This window comes from Branchiostoma belcheri, unplaced genomic scaffold (assembly GCF_001625305.1).
Source record: "Branchiostoma belcheri isolate BF01 breed outbred unplaced genomic scaffold, Haploidv18h27 scaffold13, whole genome shotgun sequence".
Lineage (NCBI taxonomy): Eukaryota > Metazoa > Chordata > Leptocardii > Amphioxiformes > Branchiostomatidae > Branchiostoma > Branchiostoma belcheri.
In genome coordinates, this window is record NW_017802713.1 from 3579159 (window position 1) to 3589556 (window position 10398).

General features: G+C 39.5%; 1 protein-coding gene across 1 annotated transcript in view; it reads left to right on the forward strand.

Moving 5' to 3' along the window:
• The first annotated feature begins 270 nt into the window (after positions 1 to 270).
• The window catches only part of LOC109463787 (cytochrome P450 3A21-like), a 12804-nt gene continuing 2676 nt past the window's right edge, over positions 271 to 10398 (forward strand). Inside the window, exons 1-11 of the mRNA XM_019760649.1 lie at positions 271 to 493; positions 3170 to 3266; positions 4099 to 4148; positions 4498 to 4594; positions 5361 to 5483; positions 6046 to 6134; positions 7453 to 7601; positions 7923 to 8056; positions 8539 to 8626; positions 9312 to 9472; positions 10149 to 10237. Coding sequence (XP_019616208.1) covers positions 423 to 493; positions 3170 to 3266; positions 4099 to 4148; positions 4498 to 4594; positions 5361 to 5483; positions 6046 to 6134; positions 7453 to 7601; positions 7923 to 8056; positions 8539 to 8626; positions 9312 to 9472; positions 10149 to 10237 — 1148 coding nt within the window. The 5' untranslated portion in view covers positions 271 to 422. The remainder of the gene's footprint in view (positions 494 to 3169; positions 3267 to 4098; positions 4149 to 4497; positions 4595 to 5360; positions 5484 to 6045; positions 6135 to 7452; positions 7602 to 7922; positions 8057 to 8538; positions 8627 to 9311; positions 9473 to 10148; positions 10238 to 10398) is intronic.

Sequence of the window (10398 nt, forward strand, 5' to 3'; positions counted from 1 at the left end):
AGATTTGTGTTTACACGAGTCAACGGTCTATTTGCCAATGTGGCTATCATAGTCAATATCTACTTTTATATTATAGCTAAAAATAAATGCTTCTTTGGCGAAAAAATCTAGTAGTGCCATTGCACACTATCAAGCGGAACATTTTTGAGATATCATATTTAACACAAATCTACCGCGCACCGGTAACGTAGCCTGGCCATCGGCAGGGTTAAAGGGTAAATAACTTAGGTCAGCGCTATTGTTGTGCGGTTACGTCAGCTTCCTGTTTACACAAGTTCGCGCCAACCTATATAAACGCGGCAGCACACCGGACATTTACAGTGCGTTTAAAAACTCTAGAACTTGAAGTCCTGCGACACGGAGTGACTGAATTGTCGATATACAGGTTCTGAAGCATCACGTATCACAGTTTGTCTGTCACAATGGTCCTGGACGCCCTCCCTATCCCGCTGACATGGATTCTTTTACCGGTACTGGCTGTGCTGTTCTACCTGTGAGTGTTTGTTTCTCTGTTCGGTAGTTAGAGCTAGTCTAATTACGTTATAGCCCATACGTTGGTCTCTCACAGTCGTAACTACACCATTACATATATTTAGAAGCAATCAAATGGATGCATGGAGTGGCGACATTTAGGAGCACCCCTACCTGCACCCCTCCCCCTCTTCTTCACACATTGGACATGCATTTTGTTAGCCTGGGAGCCAGGCTGTTCCTAGGGCCAATACACAGGCCAGCTTCCAGTGTAGCTGAGAGTGTTTGTTGTAAAATTACGTTGTTGACATGGCTCCCAGGCTAACAAAATGCGTGTTATATTGTGTATAAAGGGTGGTAGTGGGTGGGTGGGGGTGCAGGTAGGGCAGTAACTAAGTGCGATATCTGCAGTCACCATATGCATGTGTAAACTTTAGATATCGTATTGTGTCTGTCGGTTAACTCTAGGTGCCCCCATTAACAACATGATTAGTGGTGTTACCAAGGTCATGTACCGCCTATACTATTGCAAGTCTAGCGAGCTACTGGTGAACTCTAGCTGACCCATTATTTACTTACTCGCTGGCCTTGCCGTATGATAATGGCCTCCGGCTGCCTTGATCCGTTCCCACAATGTACAGACGCGGAAGTTGAAGTCCAAGACATGAACAGCGAAGCTATTTGGCTACAAATCCTGTTGCTACCCTGGTCCACAGACAGAGAGAGATCACTGGGGAAGGGGGCCGGGGGCATATAGTGGTACATTGGGAGGGCACCGTATGCAGAACCGTGCAGTATCTACCTTTTATTACCTCCGGGTAGGGATGTATATCCCGAGCGCGGAGGTTTTGTGAGGGAAGACGAAAATTGCGTTCGCAGCCGTTTCTCGCGTTTGGGTGGACGGATATGTCTGGGACTTGGTATACGTTTTGCTGTTGGGCTGTAGATGGTGCACGTTGTTTTGGTTTTTTAGTATGTGTGTTTTAGTGCGTGAAAATAATGCGTTTAGACCGCCGATGGACACCCCTTTCAGTGTGAAAGTGGACCTCAGCTTTTGACCTTTGCATGTATAATCACCATTGAGGTCGCGACCACTGATCTGACCTTTCACACAGAGGGGTGTCGATAAATTCTTTCTTTGAAACTGTTCAGATGTGAACCACATGTGCCGTCAATCAACGTCTCATTATCGTGCCTGGTGGGATCGCGCGGGTCGCAGCCAGCCAACTTCCGGGTGGGCCAATGGGTCAGGGGTCAACGCCCTCTTGCGCAATTTCGGATGTTTTCGGCTTACAAATACCGTGGTATACTGTCTCAGACGTTCTCGGCACTCGGTGTATCTTCTGTTAATGGGCTGTAGATGGTGCAGGTTTTTTTTGTTTTATTGTATATGTGTTTTGGGGCGTAAGATTATTTGTATTTCCTTTTCGTGTCTCGGACACCCGTTACTGTGTTTGTTTACATTATCGCTGGTCGCTGAGGGTCGGGCAGCCAGATTCGCCACGGGATGCCTCCTGTCCTTTCTATTTTTGGGCTCCAGTCGGCTAGGGGGGATTAGTGATTTCACACATCATTTAGCCAATTACAAACATTTCGAAACTTTTCGAAAAAAATGGTATTCGCGCGAATTCACTAGTTAATTTAAAGAACAGTCCCAACATGCACCCAACATTCTGCAACATACATTACAATACCCGGAGGTACAAAATCTACGATTTTCCTTGTTTAGGCCTGTTTTCGATAGAAACAGGCTGGGTTTTGGTAATCGTCATGTATCTCAGAACGTAGATTAGTCCCAGGTACAATTTTGTGTAGGCGTGAACTGTCTAGAACCGTGCATTAGAATGCTGCTAGATATTTCAGAGCCAGTATACATGTATGTACATGTATATGTACCCCCGCCTACACATGTCCGTCTTTGTTTGTACCGTATTGTGTGCGATGTCGGTCGATGAACTTTAGTTGACACCATCAATCGTTACATGATGACCTCACGTGGGGAGGTGGTTTTTAGGCCCGCCCCTTGGCCTTGTAGGCTCTTTTGAGAATACATAACAACTTAGGAGTCACTCTGACGTAATATGATGTCATTGCAATTGTATTGTGATTTTATTGGTTAAAGCCGTTGAAATAGGTTACTACTGTTATTTAAATTCCGCCCCCCCCATTGGAGCTGCAATCTTGAAAATCATTTTTAGAAATGCATTTTTAACAGCGCAAAATTATTCAGTCGTTATTACTTAGTTTATCATTCCGACTCTTTTGTTGTGACCACCAAATTTTTCAAGAATGATTTACAAGTAAAATTAACTTATGACATAATATGACGTCATTTACGTCGTTTATGTTGTTGCAATATCTGAAACTGTCTGAGCCGTACGAATTCAGAAAAAAGTATACAATTTTTTTTCGTTCAAAAATATAATCTCATTATTATTCCCATTATTTATAATCGAATTGTTATTTTTGTGTTTTCATATTCTTATTATTGTTATCATTGTTGATATTGTTTGTTTTTTTGTTTAGTTAAATGATGTACCAGTTGCCCTTTTGGGGTATTAAACTAATGACAAGTAGCAAAATGTTCAAATCTGATTGTTTTCTTTTGGTTTGTAGCTTTGCAGAAATGTTATAGCTGACGGCATTTCTTAAGCTAAATTACGACACTAATTATAATGTTTACTGTTCCTTCAAACAGATATGCTGTTCGTCCTTTGTTTCTCTTTAAGAAAATGGGAGTCCCAGGTCCACCTCCTCTACCGATCGTTGGTACCTCCTACCTGACTGTTTTTTCGGTGAGTTTAAATGCTGTTTACATTTAGACGAATGAAAAGTCCATTTGTTGTTTTTTTGATAGAGGGTGGTTTGAAAATGTAAACCATCAAACAAATTCTAGTCTATACTCCACAAGGCGCATACAAATAGCATTCAATAATGGTAAAATGTCGACATATGCTCAAACAACTGATATGCAAGTATAAGCGACAATGTTGGCCCGTAAGAAACTATGTCAATGATCAACTAAGAGTATAATAGCATTATTGCATTATCGTATATCTCGAAGTAAGTCTTTCGGTCCTTGTAAGGTATTCATCTATCACGCAGTTCTCATTGGTCACTCGATTGAACCAGTGTAAAAACAAATAGACAAGAACAAAAACAGATCCAGATAAAAAGCATGGTAAAAGCGTAAAAACGCTCCACAACAAGAGTTCCGAGATCTCATACCTCCATGAAATATGGGCTTGATATGTAAATGTAAATTTCTGCTTTAATTACGCAAATGACGTCTGGATTAACGTAATATATGTACCGTGATGTTAACTTTTGATTAACTTACAGATGTCCCAAGTATGACCTTCCCATCATTCACCATTAAGAAATCATAGAATTTTCGCATTAATTATGCAAATTAGGTCACCATTTGCATAATTAGTATCTGTTGATGAGAGGTAATAAGCCAAACACCAAACCTCTACTTGGAAGGAAATATCCCCGTAAAGTATTTTATAATTCTAACATGATAACATTGGTCGTCATGGACTAAAGGGTATCGTTTTTAGAAATAAACGAATAAATGAATTATGATAAAAAGAAAACTTTTTTTCTATTGTTACACATGTGCAGGGATTCTACACCACTAAATATACTGCCTCGGACATGGGACCACTCATGGGGTAAGTAAATGACGGGGGAATGATTCTATTTACAGTTTGATAAAGGTCATTGTTATATTTCAATCAATATCATACCAAGGGGATCTGGACAACAGTTTTAACTGAAAAGTATTGCATGGGGGTTTTGAGCACTACACGGTGGGTTTAGAAATGCTTTTACATGAATTAAAATAACTAAAAAGCACTAAATAAGTGGCTTATAACACTCCATAAACACTACATGGAAATTGTCGAAATAAGTCGATTTTAGAATCAAAAGAGAGCGAAAATGCGTATCTGTTTTTTATTAATATGTCGATTTTAAAAGTTGAGTCTTGTTTATCCCCGTGTTATCGTTTGTTTGTGACAGACTCTACAACGGCATGTCTCCTATTCTAATGGTTACCGACCCAGAGATGCTAAAGGAGATTTTTGTGAAGCAGTTTCAAAGCTTTACTAATCGCCAAGTGAGTACTGTATGCATTATATAATGGTCTGTTTTATCTACCTCACTTGTTTTCCGATGAAATGAAAAAAGATAAAAAGATAGGAATTGCCAATCATTTTATTCAAAGAAGTAAACTCAAAGCTCCTTGGTCTAATTTGTACATGTATTTACTATGCATAAAACATTTTACAGTAGGATAGCGATTGGCTGTGGGTTGGGAATTTCTGAGTGTATTACGTTTAAAATCAGAGACACAGATAAAAAGATTCCTCATGCTTCCATTGAAAGCTTCCATTGAAGACTCCGTATTTGTCTTTTCGGGATTACTTATCTTTGATGTGAAATATTTGTATATTAAGTACAGTATATTACCTAACACACGCATTTGCTACTTCCATTATAAAAGTATTTTGAAGAAGTTTCTATATATGTGTTTGTTAGTGCAAGTGACCGTCGAGTGCGCGTTTAAATTTGTTTTCGCGTGTATGTATGCTTTCCCATGCATGTTCGTGTGTGTGTGTATGTGTATGTGTACGCGTGCACGTTTGTGTGTGTGTGTTTCTGCAAATCTATAGATATTGTCAACATAACTTGAAAATGTTTTCACTAGTCTTTAGGTATTAAAGTTCCCCCAGCGTGTTCCGTTTGTTAAAGTATTCCACCGAACTAAATACGCAACTGTATACGTATAGGTAGTCTTCTATTCACCTCTTTTGTATTCAGCTGATACTTACGTCTATATATTAAGCCGATATATTAAAGCGTATATATTCCGGTTTATGCAGGACGGAAATCAAATCATCAACGTGAAGCCCCTGAGTCGGATGGTATTCCAGCTCCTGAACGATGATTGGAAGAACGTGCGGACCACGCTTAGTCCGGCCTTCAGTGGCAGCAAACTCAGACAGGTGAATATAGTGTTAAGGCTTCAGCTGTAACAGTATAAGGCTTAGCTGGTAGGCAAGGTTCGTTTACCATAAATTGACTTGATTGTTTTATTTACAATAAACAATACTACTGTACTTTGTAAAATAAGTTGCTATAACTTGAGTGTGCCGTCGCCATGTTTGGTCATGAAATGTTGGAATATATAAACAAAAGACAACCAAAAAATACTAGTATACAGGTGACAATGTGCTTTTTAGATGGAACTAATCGATGTATTTTTTTTTCTTTTCTGATACTATTAATATGTCGTTTTATTGTAGTTATTCTGTCGCTTCCATTTCTTTCTTGTGTATTTATAATTTGTCTTTGATTAACCACAAGAAATAACATCATTGAAAGTAGCCTGAGACCAGATACTGGCCTGAGCAGTTAGGCAATTATACAATAAATCACATAAAAAGGAGACCCTCTATAAACCTTGTAGTTTTTTTTTGTTTTGTTTTGTTTTTTGCACAATCTTTTTATCATTTCCTTTTTTTTAATGTGCGAATAAATGATCAACACCTGACACTGTGTTTCCAGATGGCAGGTGCCATGAACAGCTGCGCCGAACAGCTGGTAGAGAACATCGGCAGCTTTGCGACAACGAAGGAGTCTTTTGATGTTAAAGAGTAAGAGCATACGTCATGATGACGACTTTTTACATTATGATTTTCTATTACTAGACAATAATCCATTCGCTGCGACGTTCACGAGTTATGCATATATTGTTAAATGAGCCCCCCACCCCGCTCCAAAGCTCCACGAATACCAAAAATGCTCAATTGTATATATATTGTCAATTGTTACGACTACATGAAACAGGGGCTCAAAACCTAGAAAAAATGTTTCTACAAAAATCACCAAACTTCATTCATCCATCATAACCTATTCATAACCTTTCACCTCTTTGCATTCTGCGTGTTATCTTGCAATTATTGTTAATATATTAATGTTTTTTTTAAACTAAGAATACCATTCATAAAAAGACAACGCTCTCGCGGTTTGTTTGCACCATCGAACTTTCACCATCTTTTACATGTATGGCTACACTGAACCTAGTTTAATGGATGACATCCTTTGAAGACTCCAAAACTAATGCGCGCGGGCAAATCAAATGATTCCAGTAAAAAAGGGCTGCTTATAACCACGGGAAAACAAAGCTGGGATTGTGAATTTGCAGTTACCGAGGTACATAGTGACATTTACGATATGCCGGCACATGCTGGCATTTCGCGGCATTGATGAGTAGGCACTGTACTTCCTGTTCTAGAGTTTAGTGGAGCCTCGGAAGCCTAGGTGCCGTCCTCCGTAATCGCAGGCTCCATACATTAGCTAGGTATCATGGACTGCGAAAGATTGAACCCAGGCCAGAGCCTCGTCGGCCGACTTTGTTTTAGAACAGGCGAAAATCATGAATGCGCGCGGGGATGCCATCCATAAAATTAAATAAGTGTGGCCTATATGTACATAAAATTACTTGGACGTAAAATAAGGCCATGTTGATTTGATTATATGGATGACATCCTCCGGGAGCCCCAAAACTGATGCGCGCGTGCGAATAAAAAAAAAGTTTTGCAAAAAAAAAAGGTGTTTTCATTATGAAATCTACGTGGTCATGAGGGTTGAGCAAATGGCACAGAATATGGTTTGGCGAATAATCTAGTCTTCAAGTTCATTTCTTTACAATTTCGTCTTTTTTCGTTTGATTTTGGCATTCTACGACATTGGTATAGTTTTTAATAAATTTTTTTGTAACTTATGGTATATTTTTGCTCATTTTGCAACTGTTTTGTACGATTACAGTATGGTTGAAAACTTTTTTTTTTGGAAACGGCCGAAAATTCATGCGCGCGCGGATGTCATCCATATAATCAAATCAACATGGCCTAACATGAAATTACTTGGGCGATCAAAAAACGTTACCTAAGGCACGGTTTTACCTTGCAGGTTGACCGGAGCGTTTACTATGGACGTTATCGCCAGGACCGTCTTCGGCACTGAGATTGACTCCCAGCGGAACCCGCAGGATCCCTTCGTCATCAACGCAAAGAAATCCTCCAACATCAGCTTTAAGAATCCTTTGATCCTGTTCTTTGGTAAGTAAAGTTTTTTTTTTCCTATCATGTTGAGCTCAAACTTGTGAATATTACATCGCACATACTGGTATATATGTTAGGGTGGACATTCTGAACTCGTAGAATGGACGGCTCCTATCTGAGACTCTCTCAACGGAAACTCCGATTGAAGTCTCTGCCATTCATACAGTATACTTCTTGTGACCAGTCTGGTGATGAGGAGGTAACCAATGGTACTCTACGCAACAAGCATACCATGTTTTTTCTATCATTTCTAATACATTTATAATTCTTGAACCGAAACGTTTAACCAATGGCATCTCCCTGTTGTTTGTTTCACAGTTGTGTTTCCCGGCATCACGAAACGCATTTGTGAGTTCTTCAACTACCAACTGTTCTTCCCCAGAGAAGCTACCAACTTCTTCGATGGAGTCATGGATCAACTGCTCTCTATGCGGGAGGCTGGTGGAGGGAAGGTAGAAATCATAACATCATGGTGCATTGATTTAGGTTACCAAACAACCAAACAATCAACTCACTAACCGACCAACCAGTCAGCCAACTGGGCTCAACATTGTATAATGAGTATCATGGCTGATATCTTGGGCAGGTTATAGCAACAGAAGGCCAAACACTGCGTTGGAAGGGGATTTGTTCCCGTTGTTATTGCGTGTCAAAAATGCATTATAACGACGAAAAAAGATTTCCTGGGTAGGTAAAAAGCTTTGAAATAGAATGTGAAGAAATTGAATTGATAATCTGCCTGTTATAATTGTGGAAATATATTAAAAATATCAAACCTTTCATTAGAAAATTAAAACTAGCTCTGTGCGTGTATATGATGCATACAATGTTATCACACGGGAATTTTAAGGAAGAGCTGCTAGAGCACATGAGAGATTCTTTAACTCGATGTACTCACAAAGACTTACGATTTACCTTTATCTGTCTTTGAAAGGGACGTGTAGACCTGCTGCAGATAATGATAGATGCTCACAAGGACGAGGACAACATGGATGGGGCAAAGGCGCAGGGGAAGAAACAACGTATGTATACTACAGCCATGCAAATAATAAAACGGATCATTATGAAATAAAGACAAAACTTTAACTGCCAACACTGCAATGGATTGGGACTTACCCCAAAGTTTCGGCTGACTCAGTCACCCTTAAGCTTGTTTACGGAATGGACCCGTCTACTCTTGGAACGTGACGCCCTTTGCAAGAGGAGTGAAGGAGGCGGTCTACATGAGAGCTCACAAACCTAACCTGAACAGAGACGGGGGGCGACACAAGTTATCCGGCAAGTATCTACTACGGTCACGTGTCTCTGACGTCACGTTCCAATAGTAGACGGGTGCATTCCGTAAACAAGGTTGAAGGAGTCAGACAAAAATTTGGGGTAAGTCCCAATCCATGGATCCATTGCAGTGTTGACAGTTAAAAGTTTTGTCTTTATTTCATAATGTTGTTAATTTGTTACCCTGATCTCTTAACTCGTGACCTCCTTGAATAGTGTTATCATATTCTTTCAATTATCCATCGGGTATGGATTTGCAATAAGTCTCCAAAGAAAACCATACAAGCTCAATTTCTCAGTCATCATGATTAAAAAAACTGTGACTATATTGTATGTATTTTACAGACTTTTTTGGTGTCATTTGGTCTTTAAATGTGCCCAACGTTTCCAAATCTAAAATGAATGTGTTACAACTGTGTGTTCTGTTTTCAGCACTTACTAGGGATGATGTCGTTGCGAATGGAATCGGCTTCTTTCAAGCGGGTTTCGACACTGTGTCCATCACCCTGTCCTTTACTCTGTACCAACTGGCACTAGACCTGGAGATCCAGGACAAAGTCAGGCAGGAGATACAGGACGTTACTGACGGTCAAGTACGTTCTGTTGTATGCTTTTTACTTATTCCAATTGTAATCACTCTAATATGGGGTGCCATTATGTCAGTATAACTATGTGAGTAACATTTTTAACGGTTTTAATATACCAGCGTATATTGTGTGTGCATGTGAGTACACACATGTGCGTGTGAGTGATTGTGTGTACACGTGTGTGTTTTTGTTTGGGTGTGTGTGCGTGTGTGTGTGTGAGAGAGAGAGAAAGAGAGAGAGATTGCATGTGTAAATTTGCAAATTGCAATTCAAAATTTATGATAATTTGATGAAGTCATCGGCCAAAATCACAGATGGTGGATCATATCTTTACCGCCATACCGGTTATTTTCCCTTCACTTCATCAGTACTTTGAATATTGTACATAAGTTTATATAAACTTTTCAAGCCAATTTGTGTTATTTTATTCTGTTAAAAAAAAGGATTTTCGAAAAATCAAGATTGACCATTCAAGATGGCCGACAGTTGCATGACGTTTAGACAGGCTCTTTTTTAAACATTTGACCAGAAATTTCAACCGGAAACCAAACAAAGCCACATTCAGTCCAACCATTGATGATAACCAACAAACTAACGAAATAACTATAAGCTTATTATATGCAAGAATTAAAGAAAAGACAGATATTAATTCAATCACCTAAACACCGCGTTTGTTCTACAGGGTGTGGTTGACTATGAAGCCGTGCAGAAGATGTCTTACCTTGAAATGTGTCTGATGGAAACCCTTCGCCTTTACTCCCTCGTTGCCGCGTAAGTAACGGGAATTTTCTTTGTCATTTGTCCTCTGCACAATAGGAAAATGGATGTCCACAATCAGTTTTAACCTAAAAAATCCTTACACTAACAATTCTTATATCCCATGTGTTGATGCAGTATTTTGTACGTTAAATATTGTTGACGATCTGTTCTCT